The 26,124-nt window shown below is 39.6% G+C and overlaps 2 protein-coding genes and 1 gene segment (V, D, J or C); 2 read left to right on the top strand and 1 right to left on the bottom strand.

Moving 5' to 3' along the window:
* Positions 1-2,227: 2,227 nt before the first annotated feature.
* LOC120302003 lies at positions 2,228-3,421 on the top strand. The segment is given in 2 exon segments: positions 2,228-2,323; positions 3,093-3,421. Coding segments are annotated over 2 exon segments (357 nt in total).
* Positions 3,422-7,913: 4,492 nt separating this feature from the next.
* Positions 7,914-8,840, top strand: LOC120302030 (olfactory receptor 958-like). The gene has a single exon (XM_039329947.1). The coding sequence runs from the start codon at positions 7,914-7,916 to the stop codon at positions 8,838-8,840; it is 927 nt and encodes a 308-aa protein (XP_039185881.1).
* Positions 8,841-17,923: 9,083 nt separating this feature from the next.
* Positions 17,924-25,913, bottom strand: LOC120302002 (vomeronasal type-2 receptor 26-like). Its single transcript, XM_039329886.1, has 6 exons — positions 25,729-25,913; positions 24,443-24,728; positions 21,036-21,887; positions 19,587-19,814; positions 18,913-19,039; positions 17,924-18,822 (listed from the first exon to the last, which is right to left on the bottom strand). Exons 1-6 carry the CDS (start codon positions 25,911-25,913, stop codon positions 17,924-17,926), a joined length of 2,577 nt encoding a protein of 858 aa, XP_039185820.1.
* Between the last annotated feature and the right edge of the window lie 211 nt (positions 25,914-26,124).

Genomic DNA, 26,124 nt, shown 5'->3' with positions numbered 1-26,124 from the left:
ACCAGATGCACGGAATAAAACACAGCATCTGATAGCTAAACAAATAAATCTGTTTGTCGGTTAATCTGCCTCTCTTTTTCTAGCTATGTCTTATTCACTTGAACACCATTCGCCATTAGTCAATTGCAAAAGGCAGCCTTACTAGGAACTGCTTCCATCCTGCGATGATATCTGTAATAACATCAAACATCCACATCTGCCTATCCCAGGTCCTGGGTAAGGACTCGATAGGTAGACAAAATGCCAAATCCAGTCTGAACATCTGGCTGACTGTGCGATGATCCATAATAATAATAATATTGGATCACAAGCAAAGTCAATGGGGGAAGCCAGCAGGAAAGGTCACGAGTCACGATGATGTGCTGCCTTGCTTAACCAAAAAAGCATAAAAAAAGGTCACATGATGCCTCACTTAATGACAGTGCCACTTAATGACGAACGTTCCTATCCTAATTGTGGTGAAGTCTACCTACCTAAGGCTACCTGTCGTTTGACATCGTGTTGAGAAATGTCTCAACTCACCACTAGAGGGCAGGAAAGTATCACAAAATTTGGCTTCTCAAAGCCAGAAAGAAAATTTACAAGGGCTGGAAAAAGAGAGGAACAAGGAATAACAGGAATGTGTTGTCACAGAATGGGGATGGAGGGTGGGGAAGTTATTGTTTATTTATTTATTTTTATTTTCTATATTATATTCTTGTTGCTTGCAAGCTGCCTAGAGTCTCTGTGAACCAGTAGGGGAGCCATATAAATTTCCTAAATAAATAAATAAATAAGCAAATTTGCAAGACACAATGACCACACCCATTAGCCAGTTTTGTTCTGGCCTCCTGCAGTTTTGTAGATCTGGCTTCTGCCAGTTGGTTGACGGGTTCCTATAAAGTTCAGAGCAATCACAGTTCATTACCCCCCCCCCCAGCAAGAAAGACATGCAAATGAAGGACCTCCATCAAACTTTATTGCATGCTTATTTATTTAGGAGCAATACCTCTCCCTCTCAGCCCAACCCACCTCACAGGTTTCTTGTTGTGGGGGAAATAGAAGGAAGAAGGAGTATGGGGGAAAGAAAAGAAGTGAAGAAAGAGAGACAAAAGAAAGAGAGAAAGAAAGAAAGAAAGAAAAGAAAGAAGGAAAGAAGGAAAGAAAGAAAGAAAGAAAAAAGAAGAAGGAAGGAAGGGGGGAAGGAAAGAAAGAGAAAGAAAGAAAGAAAGAAAGAAAGAGAAAGAAAGAAAGAAAGAAAGAAAGAAAGAAAGAAAAGAAGAAGGAAGGAAGGAAGGGAGGGAGGGAGGGAAGGAGGGAGGGAGGGAGGAAGGAAGGAAGGAAGGAAGGAAAGAAAGAAAGAAAGAAAGAAAGAAAGAAAGAAAGAAAGAAAGAAAGAAAGAAAGAAAAGGGATCAGGGGATTGAAGGCTAAAACATACAAAGAATTGGGTATTTCTAGTTTGAGGGGTGACATGATAGAAGTGTTCCAATATCTCAGGGATTGCCCCAAAGAAGAGGGAGTCAAGCTATTCTCCAAAGCACCTGAAGGCAGGACAAGAAGCAACGGATGGAAACTAATCAAGGAGACAAGGAACCTGGAATTCTGGAGAAACTTCCTAACAGTGAGGGCAATTAACCAGTGCAACAGCTTGGACAGTTACTTGTCTGAAATAATATAGGATTTTCAGCTTGAGCAGGGGGCTGGACTAGAAGACCTCCAAAGTCCCTCCCAGCTCTATTCTGATTCTGACTAAAGAAGAGAGAGAGAGAGAGAGAGAGAGAGAGAGAGAGAGAGAGAGAGAGAGAGAGAGAGAGAAACAGACAGACAAACAGACAGAAACAGAGACAGAGAGAAACAGAGACAGAGAGAAAGAGAGAGGAAGGAAGGAAGGAAGGAAAGAAGAAAGACAGACAGACAGACAGACAGACAGACAGACAGAAAGAAAGAAAGAAAGAAAGAAAGAAAGAAAGAAAGAAAGCATCAGTGAGGTCACCAGCAATCAAAAGCAAGTAATGGAGGTTTTTTGTTTAATTCAAATTCTTCATCCTGACCCTTGAATTCTGATAGAAATATGTTATATGCCAGTTCCAAAAGCCATACTAGAACGCCCAGCATTGTTTTGATTTCAAAGCAAACCAGGCTCATGAGAAGACTACCTCCAGTTGATGATAGGGGCATGTGGTGGGGAGAAACTCATCTGAATTTCTCCTCCCATTGCTTGTCTCGCAGTCCTGATCAAATGGATCCTTTCTTGAAGTCTTAGGCGTGATTGTGAGTCCTCATCATTTCAGGGAAATTACTTTCCTCCACAAGGATGTTCTTCACTCTCCTCTTCCTCTTGGGTCAGTCAACTGTGGAATGCTTAGGAAGGAAGTTTTAATGATGAGCAGAACCAACAACAGCATGTAGTTCTGGGACAGCTGTCAATTTGTTTTGATGAGTACAAGGATTTTTCCACAGTTTTATGGCATTTCGTAATTTGGAGGCTTGCTTTGTATGCTTCTGTTATTAGATTTGTTTAGCTTGTTTCGCAGAGGCTAGCAATGGGTCTAAAATACTGGTTTCCTTGGGTTTTAATCCTGTCAAACAAATGTGTTTGGTTTCACCCTGTTCTCTACAGTTTGTCTATTAGTTTTAGCACAGCACTTTTAATAAACAGGCAGACTTGAGGCAATATTTCCGCTTTTCACAATAGCCAGGGGTTTCAAGAGTGAAACATTATTTCTGTATTTTTTTCCTCCCGAGCTTTATTCTTGTGATTTGGGGGGCATAGTAAAAAGGATTGTGCATTCTTATCGCAATAATAACAAAATAAAAGAGTTAGAAGAGATCTTGGAGAAATTCTAGCCCTTGCTTAAGCAGGAAATCTATACCATTTTGGACAAATGGTTGTCCAATCTCTTGTTAGACTTGGACCAAGTTTGCTCTTTCAGCCACTGGGTGGCTTGGGGTCAGTCCTTGATTCTCACCCTGACCTACCTCACAGGATTATTTTTTTTCAGTTGGGGGAAAGGCAGAAATAGATCTTGTAGCATGCTCATCTCAAATTTACGCCAAATGATGCTGAGGAGGCTGAAGAAATAAAAATATTGATCTTCTCTTTACTCACAGAAGTTCTCCATCTTGTCTCCAGCCAAGTGTTCCAATCCGAGCAACTGATCCTCATGGAAAAAGAGGAGATTGTCTTAAAGTGCACTCACAACATCACTGTCATTAACAACATGTATTGGTACAAGCAAACTGGTGGAGTCCTCACATTTCTGGGGGCCAACTATAATGGAAAATTGGATCTTCCTGGCAGATTTACGATGGACGTGGACCAAAAATCCCGCTTGAGCAAACTTACAAGAGACGTAGCGAGGCTGAAAGATGCTGGTGTGTACTTCTGTGCTGTGAGAGACACAGCAGCAGGAAGCAAGCTGGCCTTAGTTCAAAAATGATCTTTAGAACAAAAGAAAGAGTACAGCTTGCCTGCAATCTTACCAGGGTGGTGAAAATTTGGGGTGGCAATGAAAATTTCTGTGGAGATCTCTGTGGTGTTTTTTTCCCCCCACCTTCCGTTGTGGATCTGTGTAGGTGCCAAGCCTCTCTAGAGTTTGATGCTCAGGATAAACACATCACTAAAAGGTTTTTATGTTAGTGGGGGATGAATTTTGAGACTGGGTGAGTGGGGTGTAATTTTGGGAGAAGGAGAAACAGTTTAGTTTAGGGCAGTGTTTCTCAACTGTGGCAACTTTAGTTTGCATGGATTTCAACTCCTGGAATCCTCCAGCCAGCATGAGTGGACTTTAACTTCAGAATTCTCCTGCCATTTTGTATGAACTTCAACTCTCAGAATTTCCTTCCTTCCTTCCTTCCTTCCTTCCTTCCTTCCTTCCTTCCTTCCTTCCTTCCTTCCTTCCTTCCTTCCTTCCTTCCTTCCTCCCTCCCTCCCTTCTTTCTCTCTCCCTCTCCTTCTCCCCATCTTTCTTTCTTTCTTTCTTTCTTTCTTTCTTTCTTTCTTTCTTTCTTTCTTTCTTTCTTTCTTTCTTTCTTTCTTTCTCTCTTTCCTTCCTTCCTTCCTTCCTTCCTTCCTTCCTTCCTTCCTTCCTTCCCTCCCTCCCTCCCTCTCTCTCTCTCTCTCTTTCTTTCTTTCTTCAACTTCCAATATCCATTTTTTAAAATTGTCCTTTGTTTCTTTTGAAGTCTGGAAAAAGATGGCTGCATTTTATATTCTAAAGACGTCCATCTTCATCTCTGACATCACTGCTCCATGAACTGGTCATCAGATTTTCAGGAACCTGGAATCTTGTTTTCAGTTTGCTGTCTCCCACTGATAAAAAAAAACAAACCCTGATGCCTGGGGTGAACACTGCTATCTTATTCAGAAGATGGCCTGGTTGATTATAAGTAATAATAATAATAGTAGTAAAGTTGGAAGGGACCTTGGAGGTCATCTAGTCCAACCCCCTGCTCGGGCAGGAAACCCTACACCATTTCGGACAAATGGCTGTCCAGTCTCTTCTTAAAAACTTCCAGTGTTGGAGCATTTACTGCTTCTGGAGGCAGGCTGTTCCACTGATTAATTGTTCTCACTGTCAGGAAGTTTCTTCTTAGTTCTAGGTTGCTTCTCTCCTTGATTAGTTTCCACCCGTTGCTTCTTGTCCTGCCTTCAGGTGCTTTGGAAAATAGCTTAATTCCCTCTTCTTTATGGCAGCCCCTGAGATATTGGAATACTGCTATCATGTCCCCCCTTGTCCTTCTCTTCGTTAAACTAGACATCCCCAATTCTAGCAACCGTTCCTTATATGTTTTAGCCTCCAGTCTCCTAATCATCTTTGTTGCTCTTCTCTGTACTCTTTCTAGAGTCTCAACATCTTTTTTACATCGTGGTGACCAAAACTGGATGCAGTGGTACTAGGACTTCTATGTAACATGGAAAGTATGCCACAAGTGGAATGGAAGGAATATCTCTAAAGAGCACAAGACCTCCATCGTTAGCTAAGTCTCCCAGGGGGTTACATTTCTCTTCCAAACAACTGATGCAACATTGATAGGTTTGCTCATGGGATAAGATGGCTGGGATTTCTCCAGGTTCCCTGTAGAGAGATACAGAAGCTATATGGACCTTAGCACAAGGCAGACGTTCATAAAGCTTTTTAAAACTGGAAAAGCATATCTCCAGCGAAGCTGCATTGCTCCAAGGTCAATGCAGATTCTTTTATGGATATATATATATATATATGAAAGTCCCGTCTGATCAAAAAATATAGGCTTGTAGTTCATAAGCATAGAATATACTTTCAGGGAATGGAATCAAACAAAGAAAATTAGTCATCATGTATTAACTTCATTTCTTTCCTCCATGCAAGGTAAGGACCAGCTTCTTGTATTTTTCTTTTATTTTTAGCGTTTTTCTCTTTTTTTGTCAAGGCTTCCTTATGAGAAGGGCTTTATTTTTCTGCTACTGTTTATAAAGTCTCTCTCTCTCTCTCTCTCTCTCTCTCTCTCTCTTTCTGCCTCTCTCTCTATCTATCTCTGTCTCTGTCTCTCTGTCTGTCTGTCTGTCTCTCTCTCTCTCTCTCTCTCTCGTCTCTCTGTTTGCCGTGTTTCTGTTTGTGAAATCTTTGTCAGGTCTAGAAACTAATTTTGGGATATAGAAAAGTAGAAAATTGATGGCAGGAAAAAAAACCTATTGGGCATCGAATCTGCCCTTTGAGTTTATTTTTATATTTTTTGTCAGATGATGGACATGTGTTTATCCCAAAGCGTGTTCAAACTCAGTTACCGATGACTGACCCATTAACTCTGCTGGAAGTTAGTTCCAAGCTTCCATCACTCTTGCTGTGAAGTAATGCTTTCTAACATTATTTTTGATCTTCCCTCCTATCAATTTGAAGTTATGTCCCGGTGTTCTTGATTTTTGCTTCATATTGAAACTATTGGATGTGTCCTGTTCTCCAGGGTGGTTGTGATGAACTAAAAATGTAAGGAGATCTTTTATCTGGGCTGCAGAAAAGTACTGAGAGAAGTCCAGTAAAGAAACTGATCAAGGGCAGAAGCAACGTAGAACTAAGGAGAAACTTCCTGACAGTTAGAACAATTAACCAGTGGAACAACCTGCCTCCAGAAGCGGTGAATGCTCCAACACTGGAAGTTTTTAAGAAGAAACTGGACAGCCATTTGCCCAAAATGGTGTAGGGTTTCCTCCCTGAGCAGGGGGTTGGACTCAATGACCTCCAAGGTCCCTTCCAACTTTATTATTATTATTATTATTATTATTATTATTATTATGGATCATCGCACAGTCAGCCAGATGTTCAGACTGGATTTGGCATTTTGTCTACCTATCGAGTCCTTACCCAGGACCTGGATAGGCAGATGTGGATGTTTGATGGTATTACAGATATCGTCGCAGGATGGAAGCAGTTCCTAGTAAGGCCGCCTTTTGCAATTGACTAATAGCGAATTTGTCAATGCCAATGGTGTTCAAGTGGTGCTCCAGTTGTTTTGGGATTGCACCCAAGGAGCCTATACTATTGGTACTACCCTTGCTTGCTTTTGCCACAGTCTTTCTATTTCTATTTGTAGGTCTTTGTATTTTGTTATCTTCTCCAGTTCTTTCTCTTCTATTCTGCTGTCTCCAGGCACTGCCACGTCCACTATCCAGACTTTTTTGTCTTTCTTATCGACAATTGTTAAGTCTGGGGTGTTATGTTGCAGGTGCTTGTCTGTTTGAATTCTGAAGTCCCAGAGCAGTTTAATTTTATCATTTTCTATGACTTTCTCTATTTTATGATCCCACCAGTTTTTGCTTACAGGCAAATGATATTTTTTGCAGATCTTCCAATGCACCATTGTTGCTACTTTGTCATGCCGCTCCTTGTAGTCAGTCTGTGCAATCTTCTTGCAACAGCTTACCAAGTGGTCCACTGTTTCTTCAGCTTCTTTGCATAGGCGGCACTTACTGTCTGTTGCTGTCTTCTCAATTTTGACTTTGTATGCATTTGTCCTTAAGGCTTGGTCTTGTGCAGCCAGAATTAGTCCCTCGGTCTCTTTCTTCAATTTTCCTGCTCTTAGCCATTGCCAGGTCTTGTTATTATCTGCTTTCCCAGCTATTTTTTTAATGTATTGGCCATGTAGTGCTTTGTCTTCCCATGCCTCTATTCTGTTCTTCATTTGGTCTTTCTTGTAGGCCAGTTTGGTCTCTCCAGTAGTTAGTAAGCCTTCCTGATATATTAATTTCAGTGCATCTTCATCATTGTTCTTCAGATATTCTTCCAAAGCCACTTCTTCTTCTTCTTCTTCTTCTTCTTCTTCTTCTTCTTCTTCTTCTTCTTCTTCTTCTTCTTCTTCTTCTTCTTCTTCTTCTTCTTCTTCTTCTTCTTCTTCTTCTTCTTCTTCTTCTTCTTCTTCTTCTTCTTCTTCTTCTTCTTCTTCTTCTTCTTCTTCTTCTTCTTCTTCTTCTTCTTCTTCTTCTTCTTCTTCTTCAGAAAGAAATAAAATGAGTCAGAAGGAGAGAAATTGTCTTTTGTTCTGTTACCAGTGATCCTAGTTCAACAGGGGTCACCCTTGAAAGTGTCTTGATAACAATAAAGATCTGGGCTCCAGAAGTTAAGAAAGTTCTCCAGATCTTCCTCTCGAAAGAAAGAGATAGTGAAGGAGGCTAAGAATGGAAGCATCCAGGAAGCATCCAGAAAACAACTGTTTAGCAAAAGAGACTTCCATCCCCCTCATCATTAAGTCATTAAAGATGTCTATGGAGATTATCAATCATATTAGTTATGATTATCCTAAAGGGGCTGTTTTCCAAAAGGCAACTGGACTTTCAAAAAAGCAGTTTGGGACAAATCAGTAAGAAATTCTCTGAAATAAAATGTGATTTGGAAGAGAAAAAAAAAAGATTGAATATCCTTTGTGTTTTCTTATCTTCACAGGAAGGGGCTAAATATAATGCCCAACCATACAGTCATTCTGGAATTCATTCTCCTGGGGATTCCCCACACCGAAGACCTGCAGAACATCCTGTTTGTGGTCTTCTTGTCCTTCTACCTTCTCACGTTAACTGGCAATCTACTTATCCTCACGGCTGTCATTTCGGACGCCCGCCTCCATACGCCCATGTACTGGTTCCTCTGCAATCTCTCTGTGGTTGATCTTGGCTTCTCCTCCATCAGCACCCCAAAATTCTTGGCCAACCTTTGGGCAGGGAGCCGCATCATCTCTCTGGGTGGCTGCATGTGTCAGGTGTTCTTCTACCATTTCTTAGGAAGCACCGAATGCCTTCTCTACACCGTCATGGCATATGATCGCTATGCGGCCATCTGTCACCCACTGCAGTACTCCATCATCATGAATCGGAAAGTTTGTGCCCTCCTGGCAGCTGGCACCTGGTTCACCAGCTCCTTCCATGCCACTATCTTGACCAGTTTGACCTTCACGCTACCCTACTGCCGGTCTAACGAGGTAGACTATTTCCTGTGTGACATTTTCCCTGTGGTCAAGTTGGCTTGTGCAGACACCTACATCATTGAAACAGTGAGCTTCACCAACATTGGGGTGGTGCCCATGGCTTGTTTCTTCCTTATCCTCACCTCCTATGTTAGGATTTCCATTTCCATACTGAAAATGCAGTCAGCAGAAAGCCGGAGGAAGGCAGCCTCCACTTGTGCATCGCATCTGATGGTGGTTTGTTTCTTCTTTGGACCTTGTGCTCTTCTCTACACCCAGCCTTCTCTCAGTGACATTCTAGCCACCCCCATCCAAATTTTCTGTAATGTTGTCACACCAATGTTGAATCCTCTTATTTACACTTTGCGGAATAAGGAAGTTCAGGCAGCATTCAGAAGGCTGAAAGGTGGACCAAGTGTTTTCTCTTGAAGAAGGGAAGGGAAGATAACTCGAAAGAATCCACCAGCTTCATATTTGTGGGGTCCTTGGTGCTCTCTGAACTTGGTTGTTTTCTTGCAGGCATTTCATTACCAAACTAATCTCATCAATGCTAGGAGGGTTTGCTTTCTTTTTGTATACTAGCGGCTTGCTCTGTCAGTGTTGTTAATCTTAGGTTGTTATTTCATGTTAGTTTGTTTGTCTGAAGTGATTGTTCCTTGATTTAGTTCTTGATTGTTGTCTTAGTCTTAATCTTGATGTTAATCTCTGCTCAGCTGGGTGTGGATTGCTGCTGAGGAAATGGCTTTTTTGATTGTCTCTTTGGATGGTATGTAGACATTGTTTATCTTTGTGTGCTGGTTGATGACTGATTTGTTTGAATCCTAGGCTTCCAGGAAGTCTCTATCATTTTTGGACTTGGCTTGGTCTAGAATGCTCACAATTTCCCAGCCGAGTGTTTTCTTCTCTTGAAGAAGGGAAGACAACTAGAAAGAGTTCACCAACTTCACAATTGTAGCTCATGATGGCATGTTCAGGGCACACTGTGATCCCAGTCCAAATGTAGAACACGTAGCTCTTAGAGGTGAGCAGTTATAAGATTAACGTATAAAGCACTTTTATTTATTTACTTAAGACAATTTATATGGCTGCCCAACTCACTCTCAGTGACTCTGGGTGGCTTACAAGGATAAAAACCCTACACAAAAAGCAATAACATCTCCCTGGCAACAACAACCAGACAATCCACTTTATGAACTCCATATCTGTAAGGACCTACCTCAGCTAACCACCCAAGAAAGCAGAACTCTTGAAACAGGCATTGTCTCAAAAGGAACTTTTATTAGGGGTTAGTGACAGTAGGGAAGTCAAGGCGAGATCTGGAGGAAATTCTGCTTAAACAGTATAGTTAAACTAGCAATGTTCCTCCTCCCACCAAAGTCATAGTGTCCATTTGAAAACCAGCCAATCCGCAGGTGGTATGATGTTTGGGTAACTGGCACAGTTGATGTGCATCTCAAGGTCTTCTCCAGTTTCGTTTCTCCATAGCTGTCTCCCTGATAAGGAAGACACAATCATCTCTCAAGTGGATAGGGGCGGGAGAGGAAAAGCAGAAAGCAAAAGTTATCCCAAGAGAAAGAAAATTCCCCCCTCCCAATAGAATGGCAGGCCCCAAACAAGAGCACATATGTAGGGAAAACAATAAGGACTTGGGGGCCTGACATATGCCCCCCCCAGAAGAAAGGGAATTCCACCTAGAAAACAGAAAAGGGAAGGGAAAATAGACAATACAGACATATCAATCAGGTTTATCAGGATATTTAGCATGGAAACATTTGAGAAGTCTAGGGGCTCTAACATGTTTCTTGTACACCCACTCATTCTGGGCAGAAGGGAGATCCTTCCAGGCTACTAGGTACTGTGTCACCCCATGATGTTTTCAAGAATCCAAAATATCTCGAATTTCAAAGTGTTGTTCACCCTCAGCCATGATAGGCCTGGACACCTGAGGTGCAAGAGGCCTAAGGTTAGAGGTAACCTCCATTTTTAGTGAGCTGCAGTGGAAAACAGGGTGGATTTCCCATAGGTTTTTTTGGGGGCAAGTCCAATTCAACCGTCATAGGGTTGATGACGTGCTTGACAGGGAAAGATCCTACAAATTTAGGGCCTAATTTCTTTGAAGGTTGTAAAGATTGCAAATACTTAGTGGACAGGTATACCCTTTTTGTTCTTGCTAGATGGACTTTCTTAGGAAAGAGGACCCACACAGTCCCTCCCTCCCCGCTCTGGTGGATTGGGTAGTTAGTCTTTATGTCTAAATATGAGAAGTATGGAAAACAAAGTACAGTGGGGAAGGAAAATTATGAATTAGCAATACTGTAGCAATAGCAATAGCACTTAAGATTTAGATACCACTTAACAGTGCTTTATAGCCCTCTCTATGTGGTTTACAGAGTCAGCCTATTGCCTCCAACAATCTGGGCTCTCATTTTACCGACCTCAGAAAGATGGAAGGCTGAGTCAACCTTGAGCTGGTCAGGATCAAACTGTCGAACTACAGTCAGCCGGCATTCAGCAGAAGTAGCCTGCAGTACTGCATTCTAACCACTGTACCACCAATTAGTGTGTTAGAAGTCATTAGAACTTCATATAAAGCTTCTTCTAGAAGTCAAACAATATCATAAAATAGTATTAAATAACATTTTTTGTCCTATCAGTTATTTTAACTAAAATTGCACAATGGAGAAATGCCAAAATGATAACACTGGGAAACTGTGCCATTGTTTTGGAAAAAAAAAAGCATTTAATTATTTTTTTAAAAAGAGGCAGTATATTAACAAAATGTATGAGTTTCAATTACAGTTCTGCTTTTCAACTAGAATTCTACTAAAACAGAAGCTTCCATTTTTCTCTTCTATTAACCCTTACATTTGAACTTTACTCTAGTGCCAAGATAATTTTTGATGAGCGATAAATAAGATATTACACCTCTTTTTTTCTCTATGTTTTTTCCTGTGTTTTAAGTCATTCTTGCATTAAAATTACTTTGCATAACCTCATTCCAATAGTGAAATTCTCCAGCTGCGGATCCTTATGTATCAAAAATTGTCCCCTGCATACAATAAAGGAAATGCCAGCAAGAAATATTATTATTCCTGTATTTCCAGAGATACTATATTTTGTCTTTGTGTCTTTGTGTGTATGTGTAAACCCTAAAATTAGAAAGGAGAGAACTAAAATATTTTAAAAAAGCATACTCAATGGGTACAAATTGTTAATTGAATATGAATTGAGGGCAGAGGAAGAAGAGGAAACATTCAGAGTTCAATTTCTAAATATAGAATAGAATTATCTAGAAGCGGTTGATATTTGGTTCACCTGTATTTGAAGTCCTGTTACACTGGATTCTTTGGTTTTTCTTTCTGGCTCCCATAAGGGATCTAAAAATTCCTACTTACTCACAGTAGCTTTTCAAAGGGGGCTACCCTTGAAAAGTATTCGGAGACTACAGTTGGTCCAGAATGCAGCCGTGCGAGTGATAGTGGCTGCTCCTCGATACACCCACGTTACACCTATCCTCCGTGAGCTGCACTGGTTGCCTATTGGTCTCTGGGTCCAATTCAAGGTGTTGGTCATTACCTTTAAAGCCCTATATGGCTCAGGGCCAGGCTATTTGCGAGACCACCTACTACCTCATAGTTCCCTACGTCCGGTTAGATCCCACAGGCTGGGCCTCCTTCAGGCCCCGTCGGCCAAGCAGTGCCATTTGGCGGGGCCGCAGAGGAGGGCCTTCTCTGTGATGGCGCCCACGTCTTGGAATCAGTTCCCCCTGGAGATTAGGACCGCTCCCACCCTGTTGGTCTTCTGTAAGCTACTTAAGACCTGGCTTTTCCAGCAGGCCTGGGGTTTATAAAACCTAACCCCTGAATGATTGTCTTTGTACTGTTGTTTTGTTATGTTTTATGTGTTTTTTATTGTTAGCCGCCCAGAGTCCTTCGGGAGTGGGGCGGCTTATAAATTTTAAAAATAAATAAATAAAATAAAATAAATAAAAGAGATAAACCATCTCAAGAAATTAATCCTCAGCCTTCCGGTCTGATGCCATGACGAAACGGGTGGAAGAAACTGGGGCTCCAGCTTCTTAGCCTGATTTTGTTTGGTCCAGCGAACCCAAGGGGTCGGAAAGTTTCTCTGGAGGGGCAACGAAGAAGAAGGGAAACTTTGGGAGTTTGGCCCAGACGGCGGTCAGTCCAAATGAACTGAAGAACCTCTTCAAAAGGACAAAGAAAGGTTGCCTGTAAGCACAGACAGTCTAAGTCATGAGGGGGGACATGATAGCAGTGTTCCAATATCTCAGGGGCTGCCACAAAGAAGAGGGAGTCAAGCTATTTTCCAAAGCGCCTGAGGGCAGGACAAGAAGCAACGGATGGAAACTAATCAAGGAGAGAAGCAACCTAGAACTAAGGAGAAACTTCCTGACAGTTAGAACAATTAACCAATGGAACAACCGGCCTCCAGAAGCAGTGAATGCTCCAACACTGGAAGTTTTTAAGAAGAGACTGGACAACCATTTGTCCAAAATGGTATAGGGTTTCCTGCCTGAGCAGGGGGTTGGACTCGATGACCTTCAAGATCTCTTCCAACTCTATTATTATTATTATTATTATTATTATTATTATTATTATTATTAAAAAAAGTGAGGAGTTGTGGCGTGGCGCAGAACAGCTGATGGTCAACAATGTGTTGAAACTGGGTGAGACTGTTTTTATTCCTCTTCCTTATGGACTTGGAAAGAGTGATCCCCTGATTGGAAAAAAATTCCGAAGTAAAGACCCCAGAAAGACTAGAGGAGAAGGGAGTTAAAAGCAGCAAGAAACTACAAGAGGGGGGAGGAATTTAAGAAATATAAAAGAATACCTAAAATGGAACTCAGACTCACTTAATGAAAAACTGTTTAATTCCTAGGACATGGAAAATCTTTTTAGATTAAATTTTCAGGGGAAATAACTTAAAGAGAACTTTAAAAGAAAACATTTTAAACCCAGATACAGACAATATAGTGAATAAGGACATATAGTGGTGAAAGGAGATGCTACAGCAATACCAACTATTAAAAGAACTTGAAAAGTTTTTGACCTTGAAACAACACCTTGTGTAAACAAAGTGCCCTTATATGACTTTACATGAGAAAAGACTCTCTACAATTATATCATTTGACCCTGGATATAACTAAAACAGGAATTATTTGGAGACACGGGCTTTTTATATCTTTGATCTGACTGGAGCATTTGGATTTAGCCTAAAATAGTTGGCTCATTTTTATGGTTGGATTTTAGCCTAAGATAGTTGACTTTTTCCTTTTTCTCTTTTTATTTTATTTTTCTCCTTGTGGATTTAGATTTAGCCTAAAGTAATTGGCTCATTTTATGGTTTGGATTTTAGCCTAAGAGAATTGGCTTTTTTTCTCCCTGTGGATCTACTGTATTTTCCGGCATATAGGACGACTCGGCGTATAAGACGCGATGGCGGCTACTTTGTAGCCGTCCTCCTGGGTAAGTGTTTGAATCGCTATGAACAGTGGACATCAGCTGTTCAGTGGTTCAAAAACCCCCTCCCGGGCAAAGGGGGGGGTAGAGAGGTGTCTGAATAGTGGTAGAGCCTCTTATGCACCCCCAATTTTTTTGGGGGGGGTGAAAAGAGTGCTCCCATGGAGTTCAGACTGTCTCCGCTTCCCAGCTGCTTTTGTCCCTAGGGACAAAACAAGCCGCTGCAACCACCTCCGCGATTAAAGTTAACTGGTGAGTTTTTTTTTAGAAGCGGACAGAGCTGAGTAGAGGATTTAGTTTTTGCTTTCTTGGATTTTATTTGGATTTTAAGTTCAAAGATTTATTTTTACTTTTATATTCCCTCTTTTTATTTTTTTTTCCTTTGTTGAAAGGGAAAGTAAAATGGCGATCAACAAGTCTTTTGGTGTTTTTTTTTCGGAAGGCAGAATGGCGATCGGCAGGTTTTTTGGGGTTTCTTTTTTCTCTTTCCCTTTTCCTTTTTTCTGTTTTATTTTTAATGATCGGAATGGAGTGTTAGTATTATTATTTTTGTACTTTTTTGGTTTGTTTTTTGTACTGTTTGTATTTTAAAAAAATGGAATGGATTTTTTCTATTTAATTATTCTTTTTTCTTTCTCTCTTTTCTTTTTTTTTGAACTCCTTTTTTATTATTATTATATTTTATTTTTTATTATAATGATCTCCTTTTGAAGGATTTTCTTTTTGATTTTATGGAGTTAACTTCCTTTTTTCCTTTGTTTAATTTTTGCAATTTTTAAGAAGGAGTAAAGATTTTTTTAAGATGGCTCCAAAGCGTCCAGTAATTCCTACAGCTTCTAAAGTGGCTTCTTCTTTGGTGTCATCATCAGCGCAACAACCTAAATTAATAGCCTCATCTTCTTCTTTGCTACAGTCAACAATGGTGAAGGATTTGCAAGATATGATGGGAGATGTTATACTTCAAATTAGGGGAGAAATGAAAGATATTCTAGAGGAAAACAATAAGACTTTGAGACAAGAGATAGTTTTGGCTTTAAAAGGAGTTGCCTCTGTTCTTGAAAAGTTGAATTCTCGTGTAGAAGAAGTAGTAGAAAAAGTGGAATTGATGGAGGAAAAATTTGAAAGTATGGAAAAAGAGATGAAAAATTTTCAAGATGAGATCCTTATGCTTCAATATAAACAAATGGAATATGTTTTAAGAATCAGAGGTCTGGGTGAGTCTGTGCAAGGAGATCTGAGAGAGATGCTTGCAAAGGACTTTGCTGTGATTTTGAATAGAGAAAAAGAGGAAATACTTAGTGAAATTGAACAGACATTTAGAGTTAATTCTGTGGTGGCAGAGCAAAAGAATTTGCCAAGAGATGTGGTAATATACTTTGGGAAAAGATCCCTGCGCAATGAAATTATACAAGCTTTTTATAAGAAGAGGTTTCAAATTGCTTCACAAAATGTTATAATTTTAAAGGAGATCCCATCTAAAATTTTAAGAAGAAGAAAGGAGTTTGCTTTTTTATCAGACGAACTTAAAAAGAGACAAATTTTGTTTAGATGGGATGTTCCGACTGGAATGGTGGTGAATTACCTGGGGATACGTTATAGTCTTAATACTTTTTCTAAAGCAAAAGACTTTTATACTTCGGTCCTGGGGGTATGTTCATCGCCACCTATCACGTTTAAAGTTTTGGAAGATAAAAAGGCAGAATTGCAATCTGAAGTGCTTACACTTATGAAAATTGGGAAACTTCAGTTTGAGGGGCCTCAACAAGTAGAGATGGAGGAGCAGAAGACAACCGGTGTAACATACAATTGTAAAGAAAAGGATCAACAGAAGAAGATCAAGGAAGTTTCACAAGTATTGGTTCCTGAATCTGCGGGAGAAGTAGGATTTATAAACTCCTCGGAGCAACCTTTAAGGGCAGAACTGCAGTGTGAAGAGCCTATATTAATTAAAAATGGGAAATTTCAGTTTGAGGGGCCTCAACAAGTCGAGGTGAAAGAGCAGAGGACAACTTGTGCAACATATAAACGTAAAGAGAAAGACCAACAGAAGAAGGAGGTCAAGGAAGCCTCACAAGTATTGGTTCCTGAGTTTGTGGGAGAACCAGGACTTACAAATTTTTTGGAGCTACCTTTAAGGGCAGATTTTAAAGTACTTCTTTCGAGATTTATGGACAAGAGAGACTGATAAGGATTGTGTTTACAGTGGATGGAACTGGTTATTGGAGAGAAGACTATGGAGATCGAATGAAAATTTTAGATAAGAAGTTTAAGTTTAAGTATTTAGTTTAAGTACTTAGAAGACTATTGAGATTGTGGGAGAACTAAGATTTATAATTTTTTTTGGGAATTACCTTTAAGAGGTTTATGGATAAGAGAAGGAATGTGTTTACTGTGGAGGAATTTGTTATTGGTAAAGATTTAAGCAGGTATAAGGGAATTTTAATGTTTTAAGTTATGTTTATGGGATCTATTATTATTATTATTTTTTAGAGAAGCTAATTTGTTTAATTAAACGTATTTAGATTTGTTTAGGATTTATATTACCTTTAAGAGGTTTATGGATAAGAGAAGGAATGTGTTTACTGTGGAGGAATTTGTTATTGGTAAAGATTTAAACAGGTATAAGGGAATTTTAATGTTTTAAACCTGAACTTTTTTTATTAGGTATAATGCCAGAAAAGACTGATAAACAAAGCATATATTTGATTTTACATGTAACAACAGCGGTGAGAATTGAGTTTTTGTATGCTCTGGCTGGTGTCAGATTTGATGCTGTCCAGCCACTGTTTTAACTGGTGGCCTGGTTTCCTTTTAGCACTAGCTCTTCCAAACATAATTCCTTTTTCCATTGAAAAGTTTCTTCAGATAATCTGGTTCCAAAGGCTCAGCAAATTCCAAGCAGGGCTCACTCAGAGATCTCATCAACTGATACTTAGAATCACCGTGTGCCTTTCATTCAAGCGCTGTGACACTCTATGTACTCAAAGAGACTTATGACCATGGAATGTGCTGTTCTACAGAGTCATCATACTTGACAGAATTTCCTAGAAAGAGACCATGATGTAAATTAGATACTACCATATACTGGACTTCTGATGGAATTTACTTGGATTTACTAGAATTATTTTTCTGCTAGAGATTTCATTTTTTCTTGTTACTGAGGAGAAGATATATGACCAACTGGAAGACCTTTTGAATTTGCCCCCAGGTTTTGTAGGTGACCACTACACATGATGTGCACCAAAGAATTCCCAGTGTCCGATTCCTTCAGAAACAATTCACAAGCCTTCTCTGTTTAAATGAAAGGCTCATTTGTATTTAATCCCCATTTCTTTTTACACATTCTAATCTGCATATGAATTAAGATGACCAGTCAAAACAAATTTATAAGTGACATTTAATTTACATATTTAGTTAGAGTTCTCAATCACATACAGAAATATATTCATACATTAATTTGTGATATTATTTATTTATACATTTTTGTATAAATTATAAATGTATTATAATTATTGTATAAATTATAAATGTGTTATTATAATTATACATTTATAATTCCTTTCCAAAAGTCTATGGAGATTCTCAGCCATCCAGGTCATAGTTATCACAAAGATACATTTTCACGAGGCAACTGGAATTTCTTGTTTTTCTTTGAAGAAGATTTGCTTTTCATCCAAGAAGCTTCTTCAGCTCTGACTGGATTGTGGGGAATGGATGGACTTATACCAGCTGTCTGCAAGCAGTATAGGTCCTTCCATTCCCCACCATCCAGTTAGAGCTGAAGAAGCTTTTTGGATGAGAAGTGAAACATCTTCAAAGAAAAACAAGAAAGTCCAGTTGCCTCATGATAAAGCATCTTTGGGATCCTTTCCAAAAATAAAAAAGTTTCTGACCCATTTGAACCTCGGAACAATGCAACACAGAAGGACAAATCTAATTGTACATTGCTTTTTGGCCTTAATGTGCTTAAAGGTAAGGAGGATTGCTAACATCTTCATATAAGGGTTATCAAGCAAATAGAAAGATTTGTTAAAACTTTCTCTTCATGAGTTGATGCTTATCATTCAGTTCGGGTCTCATCACAATGATAAAACATTTGGGAAGGAAGATGCACACCAATAAGCCAGCACTGGAGGAGATCATGGAGAAGATCTCCACAGTCAGCATATATTTTCCCCTTGTGCTTAGATAGGTTGGAATGAAGCACAGCCAAACACTGCAGAAGACCAACATGCTGAAGGTGATGAATTTGGCTTCATTGAAACTATCAGGCAACTTCCTAGCTAGAAAAGCAGCAGAGAAGTTAACAAGAGCAAGAAAACCCATAAAACCCAAAACACAGTAGAACATAACCGAGGCTTCATTGCACTCCATGATGAGTTCTTCAGACACTGAGTGTACATCAAAATCTGGGTATGGTGGGGACATTATCAGCCACACAGCACAAAAACACATTTGAACAAGGGAACAGGATAGAAGAATAAAAGTGACCATTCTTCCCCCCACCCATTTCCTCAATCTGGAACCAGGTTTGGTGGCCATGAATGCTAGAACCACAACAAAGGTTTTGGCCAAGACACAAGAAACTGCCACAGAAAAGATGAGGCCAAAAGATGGTTGTCGAAGGAGACACACAATTGTGTTGGGTCTCCCAAGAAACAGAAACACGCAAAGGAAAGAGAGGAGGAGGGAAACTAGGAGGATGTAGGTGAGATTCCGGTTGTTGGCTTTGACAATGGGAGTGTCTTTGTGTTTCATGAAGATTGTGATTACCAAAGTTGTCATTAAAGAAAAGCAAAGAGAAAGAACGGTCAGACTGATCCCCAAGGGTTCCTCATAGGACAAAAAGGTGATCCGCTTTGGAATGCACATATTTTTGTCAGGATTTGGATATTGATCTTCTGGACATGGAGAACAGTCATCTACATCTGAAAAAGAACATAGTGGGATTGATACAGTGCATTAGAGACAGTGTTGTACCTCCTGGTTTAGTCCCATTATATTTGGAAAATTCCTACCCTTCTTTGTTGATATTTTCCCCTCTGGACACAGAAGACAAACATAGCAGCAAAACGACTCCCCTTCTATCTTTTTCTTGCTGTATCCTGTCTCACAAGGATCATTACACAAAGATAGAGGTAATGCCTACCAATGAATGAAGAAGAATATTTTAAGATACACAGGGGAAAAGAATTGCTTGGAGAGCTACTGTTACAGTGGAATCACTAGCATAAAAATGGATTTATGTACTAAGTAATTCAGTACAGAAGTAAAGCAATGACATCATTTTAGAAGTAATTGGTCTGAAATTATAATTCATTAAATATCCACCCTTATTGGCATTTATGGACTTTTATAATCATCATCACCACTCTCGAAAAATAATTTTGGTGCTGGTTAAATAACAATTTTTTTCTCAACTTCTGAATTTTGAAGTCACTAGATTTATTAAATTTAGAACACTGGATTGTAGATTTTACTTAAAAACCATGAAACTATTGTCTATAATTAACAGAGGGCCAAGGTAAAGAGTACAATATTTTAGGTCAACTATTACAAAAGTAATCATTCTTACTTCTATGGAACATTTGTACTTAGGTTAGTTCAGAGATGATGCTCCAAGACTTTCAACAATACATTTTTTTTTTGCTACCTAAAGGAAGGGAGACCAATCTAGATTGAAAGAACTAACCTGATTAAAACCTACTGGCCACGTGATGGAATCTACAGAAATATTGAAGAACTTGTCTTCTGGAGCTGTGGGATCTATCATCCCAATTTTGACCGTAACAAAGGATTGGTTTGGGAATGAGATCCAGTTGATAATATCATATCCACCAATGAGTTCTCCATTTTCATTAAAGGAGATCTTCTCACCAACACTGTTGTTGAATCTGACACTTCTCAGAAAAGAATGAACCTGAAATACAGAGACAGACAGAGAAGAACAAAGAGAGAAAAGTACAGAGGAATATATTCAAAACATAGATAGGGATGTTTCTTGAAACAAAGAAAATATAAACACTTAAAAAAAAAACTTTAGTTGTAGGCCAGTATTAAACAGATAGCAATCATTCCAATATAGAGCTAGAGGTAAAATATTAGATTACTAAAATAAAATTAAAATATAATTGTTAAAAAACCCCAGCAATATTTTTTTAGAACTATTGTAGTTTAATTGCTAAAGGCTCTTAAGCCAGATGACTACTGATAAATATATAAGAAATACTAGGAGATACAGGTATATGGCTATAAAAATTAATACTATTCTTATAAAGAGCTTTAGACTTGCTGCAGCCATGCTAAAGTTAGATACGAATTATTGTAGTTAAAATCCAAAAGACTGGAAGCAAGATAATAACAAGATAAAAGAAAATGTAGTTGAAAAGGTTTATGTGTATGTGTGTATACACTTATACACACACACACACACACACACACACACACACATTTTCCAGTTACATTATGTTTTACCGTATTATTGTTTTATAAATTTGAATATATTATCTATAAGGGAATGTAGGCCCTTCCTCATACTTCACAGAGTATATTGTTGATACCAATGATAGATTTTGTCTACAGATGTAAAACTATAAAGAAAGCAGCTTGGAAGAATCATTGTGTGTCACCAAGAAAGTTTTGGACAATTTTCTCAATTTCATTGATAGAAACATATTCTAAGAGATATGGTTATAATGTTATAGAATTCAATTTGCAATGTTAACATAATCTTATAAATATTTCAGTTCGTTAATCCTTTACTACATCTCACTTTTAGATCTAAAGACAACCCCCCTAAGAATATTGTTTGTTAGAGTTTGCAACTACAGATGTGGTTGTCCAAAGGTGTTTTTAAAAAAGGCAATTGGACTTTTTTATTTTTCTTGGAAGACGTTTTGTTTCTCATCCATGAAGCTTCTTCAGGTCTGATTGAATGGTGTGGAGTGGAAGGATTTATATTCCTTGCAGTCATCTGGTCATTGGCACTCTCCCTGAGAGTCATTGAGGCCACTTGGAAGTCTTCAAGGAAAAAAAAAAGTCCAGTTGTCTCTTGAAAAAGAACCTTTGGGACAACCATGACCTGGATGACTGAGAATCTCCATACACCTACATATATGTTTGTTTCTGCTTACAGGCTTACCTGCCACCACACTTGATTGTGAAACTCTTTCCTTCCTGCTTTCACTATTGTTGCGTCCCTAGATTTGGATAAATACAGAGATTGCAAAGCATGTGCCACAGCATAGACTGCATTGTAAATATTGTAACTCTGGCCACTGATGTGTGTTTCAAACACAGATGTAGGAAGGGTCTCAAGTCTCTCCTGTCCAGTACAAGTTGTCTCAGACACCTCTGATGTTGAATTAGGGAAGACACAACCGAATGCCTGTTCCCAGAAATCTTTCCGAAAATGATCATGATGATCATTGTTTGGACTTAGATTGTGGAAAAATTCCTGGAAGTCTTGGACTTCTTTTGTGTGAACTGCAAAGGATAAAGCACCGTGTAGGAAATGGACGTCCCATGATTTATGAAAGAAGATTGAAGTGTAATCTGTCTGAGCATTTATAAGCCAGATCTTTGGCTTCCTTGGTATATCCTCCACTTCTGAAAACCGGAGGAAACTTCTCAGAATTGTCATGGTATGAATTTTACCATATACAATTATCACATTGGCTGTGCTGTTCATGAGAACGTGGTATATACGTTGTCCTTCATCCATAACATCAGTAAAATCATTATAGAAATCGATATTTGGTAACTCTTCTATGAACTCAATGCAGATGCCGTACTCTGAAAAGGTGGGGACCACCTCCTGGACAAATTTCTCTGCTTTCTCATCCTTTACTACAAGAATTCCAACCCAGATCCATCTTAAGTATTTCAATAGCTGCATGAGGCCCTTATGTTCATGGGATTCACCTGGAAACATTTGTTGGAAAAAAACTGCTTGAGTCTCTTTATCCATGGCTGGAGCAGAGCCATAGGTCAACTGCAGGAAGACAAACATATGTGAATGCGAAGGTCTAAGTGAACCTCTGAAAATGTGTACATTCATTTGAGTCTCTGGGCGTCTTTGAGCTTATATACTGAAACTGTCAACGCTGCTAATATTGAATATTCTTGCTTTGACAAAATATGCAGAACTGTCTGGTATTTTTAGAGTTAATTCTGATGACAGAGAAAAGGGAGGGGAAATAACAAAAGCCCGGGAAAAGGAACGGAAGTGAATCTCTGCCCTCTGGGCTAATTGGAAGATGTGACTTGTGACTGCAAGATAAGGGAGGGGTTTAGCAAGAAAAGTTAGATGCGAGCAAGAGGAATTCAGATTCTGGCATAAACCTTCCGTTATGCCTGTGCCGACATTTTGAAGCAATAAAAGACTTTTAGGGAAATCAATGCCTGGAAGTTCTTTGAAGTGTTGCATTAGTCGGAACCATGACAGCATGCCAGAATCTACAAATTTTTCAAACCAATTAAGGGGTCCCGAACTCCAATCACTATTCCTAAACTAAGGGGTAGATTGATAAAGATTCGGGGAAGATCTCATTATGAAAGGGGAGAGATGGCTTGAGGCCAGCCCCTCAGTAGCAGCAGCTTCCCCAGGGACTGGAGCGGCAGCCAGCCAGCTGGGGGAGAAAGAATTCTGGCAGATCTCCCAGCTGGGAGTGAAGACTTCAAAAGCAGAATCAAAAGATAATGAAGCTTTGGGTGAGTCACTGGAAAGATTTCAAACCCCAGATGTGAAAAGCAGAAATTGATTCCTGCAGAGAGAAGCCTACAACCCTGCCCCTCGTAGATCAGATCCTGATTCCCCCGGCCAGGAACTGCAGTCCTGAAGACAGAGGGAGTCCCAGACTGAGGCCTCTGCAGCAATGGGCAGATTGGCACTCCCCACAGGTAGATGATCAGCAGCAGCTGAGCATACCACAGCTAATAGAGGCCTTGCAGTGGCTTGGGGTGATACAGAAGCCAGGAGATCAGCAGCTGGTGGGAGAACGACCACAGCAAGGGGACTGGCCACAGCCCCCAAACGTGCAACCCCAGGCATAAATCTGCAGCCAGGATGGGGCCAGCAGCGAGGAGATTGGCCATAGCCCCCAAACGTGCAACCCCTGGAGACAAACCTGTAGCTAGGATGGAGCCAACAGCAACAGCCCCAGTGGGGACCGCAACCACCTATAATGGCACCCCCTTTCAGAGCAACCTTCAATGGGGACCCAGAGAAGCTGGCTTTTTTCCTCAACCAAGTGCGCTCTCATTTGAATTGCTGGGCCTATCTCTACCTGGACCCAGGGGCCATGGTTGATGTCATTGCGTCCAACCTAGAGGGAGAATTCACCCAGTCGTCCATTGCAGTTGTTGAAACCTTATCGGGGCTCCACTTTAAGACCTCCCCCGAAGAAGGCACTTGGGCCCCTCGTAGTTGAAACGTATTCTTGACTCTAGAATCTTTAAAGGGAAATTGCAGGGCCTAGTACAATGGAAGGAATACCCATTGTCTAAAACCACCTGGGTGAAATCCATTGAGGTGAAAGCTGACAGGCTTGTCAAAAGGTTTCATGTGAAATACCCCAACAAACCCAAAACTAGTAATTAACATATGCTTTTGTTTACATTACAGGATCTGTCTTTTTTTGTAAGGGGGGCCGGATGTCAATGCTGCTAATATTGAATATTCTTGCTTTAACAAAATATGCAGAACTGTCTGGTATTTTTAGAGTTAATTCAGATGACAGAGAAAAGGGAGGGGAAATAACAAAAGCCCGGGAAAAGGAATGGAAGTGAATCTCTACCCTCTGGGCTAATTGGAAGATGTGACTTGTGACTGCAAGATAAGGGAGGGGTTTAGCAAGAAAAGTTAGATGCCAGCAAGAGGAATTCAGATTCTGGCATAAACCTTCCATTATGCCTGTGCCAACATTTTGAAGCAATAAAAGACTTTTAGGGAAATCAATGCCTGGAAGTTCTTTGAAGTGTTACATTAGTCGGAACCATGACAGAAACATTATGCAGTTGTCCTTATTTAGAAATATCAACCAAGATGTCCCTCTATATACTGAGGTTGACAAGAATAAAAGAAGAGGGAGCCCACCTATTCTCCAAAGCACATGAAGGCAGGACAAAAAGCAATAGGTGGAAACCTATCAAAGAGAGAATCAACTTAGAACAATTAATCAGTGGAATGACTTGCCTCCAAAAGTTGTGGGTGATCCATCACTGGAGGTTTTAAAGAAGAGATTGGACAGCCATTTGTAGAGAATAGTGTAGAGTTTGTTGCTTGAGCAGGGGATTAAACTAGAAGACCTCTGAGTTTTCTGACATTCAACTCTTAATTAAATGTCAGGCTTTGGGGAATGTTTTTCTATGCCCAATATCCTCAATGTCTGTTCAGAGTTATAATTACTCATACGTTATGGTAAACCTAGCAAGCAAAAAATGATATCTAAGAGTCTTGAAAGTTGCTCTGTTTTTTAAGAGAAAGAAGCATGGAGACCTCTGGAGAGGTATGGCCATATAATAAAGAATATCTTCAGCACATCTTACCTGAGGAACTTTGTAGATGCACAATATAGTTGCCATGTGAAGAGAGATATCAGGTCCCCCAATGACTGCAGCCAAAAGTTTTGGGACCCCACACTTGTAGTTAGGGATGAATTTGCCCTGAGTGAAAGGCAGAACCATTGAGGCAAAGTAGGTCCAGCTTGGGCTGAAATGGCTGTTAAAAATATGGAAGCCCAGCGTGACATTGGGTAGGATCTGCCGATTTTTATTGATCTCTTTTAGAGTAAACGCTAAGGCCAGGACATGCTGGTAACTCTGAAAAAGCATTCTGTGAAAAAACACATGAAGAAAGGTCTGCTTCAAATCATGGCACCTGGTATCCTTAAATACCAAACATAATATTCCAAATGGGGTCTGACTAAAGCCTTGTACATCAGGATTAGGACCTACATTTTCCTGCTCCTGTTCCCTCTAGTGATGCATTCACCTTTACTATTCAGCTCGGATCCTGGAAAATGCAAAGCAAAATGCTAGCACATATATTCCCCTCCAGGAACTGGAGTTATTTATATTACAAAACAAACACTGGGTTGAAATTGGAATCACTATTTCTTAATAAATGAGAAAGGCCCAGTATCAAACTGCAGCTTTTAAGAATGGCTTATATCCAGAAGGAAATTCTGAAAAAATATTCTGTGAAAAAACACATGAAGACTGCTTCATATCATGGTACCTGGAATCCTTAAATACAAAACATATAATATTCCAAATGGGGTCTGACTAAATATTCCTGTTCCCTCTAGTGATACATTCACCTTTACTATTCAGCTTGGATCCAGGAAAATGCAAAGCAAAATGCTAGCATATATATACCCCTCCAGAAACTGGAGTTATTTATATTACAAAACAAATACTGGGTTGAAATTGGAATCACTATTTCTTAATAAATGAGAAAGGTCCATTTTAAAGCAATAAAAGACTTTTAGGGAAATCAATGCCTGGAAGTTCTTTGAAGTGTTACATTAGTCGGAACCATGACAGCTGTATTTTGATACCAGAAATATCAAACAGATAATTCATCAGGGGAAATAGGCCCTTCCCCCAAATTTTAGTTATAGTTACATCTTCATAAATACATTCTTTTATGGTTATAGATATTTGATGAGTTTACGCAGATGCTGAAATTTCACTTCACATAATGTAAACCTAGGCATTTTATTTAAAACATGTTTTTTCAGGAGCCTTTGTGAGTAGAGGAAAACATTTCAAGCATCGTGTGATTTAGCAGCATGGTCTAGAGTCTGACAATAAATTGATGATGTACTTACACAGATCCATTATGAAGTGCCTGAGAAGGATGTTGACTGAAATCAATAGGATCAGAAAATGTAAACAATACAGAAATAATGGCAGCAATGTTGATGTCTCCAATCTGATGATAGGTGTGATAAATAGGAAGAGGCTCCTCAAAGTCACACTGAAGGCTAGGATCCTTGCACACCATTTGAGGCATTGCTATTAATAGCAACTCTTTGAATACAAACATCTTCCATGTCTTCTTTCTGTGTACAAATGCCTCTGTCTGCCACAAGATATTTTACACGTATCCATCTGACCTGTCCTGTTGAGATGTTCTTCAGATACAAATAGCAATATACTATCAAAGCAATTCATGGAGCCCTGGGGCTCCCAGCCATGGGATGGAATATCATGGGGAAAATAAG

Source organism: Crotalus tigris, unplaced genomic scaffold, assembly GCF_016545835.1.
Source record: "Crotalus tigris isolate CLP2741 ecotype Arizona unplaced genomic scaffold, ASM1654583v1 scf7180000024422.1470167, whole genome shotgun sequence".
Classification (NCBI taxonomy): Eukaryota; Metazoa; Chordata; class Lepidosauria; order Squamata; family Viperidae; genus Crotalus; species Crotalus tigris.
This window is presented reverse-complemented; position numbering and strand designations above follow the sequence as displayed.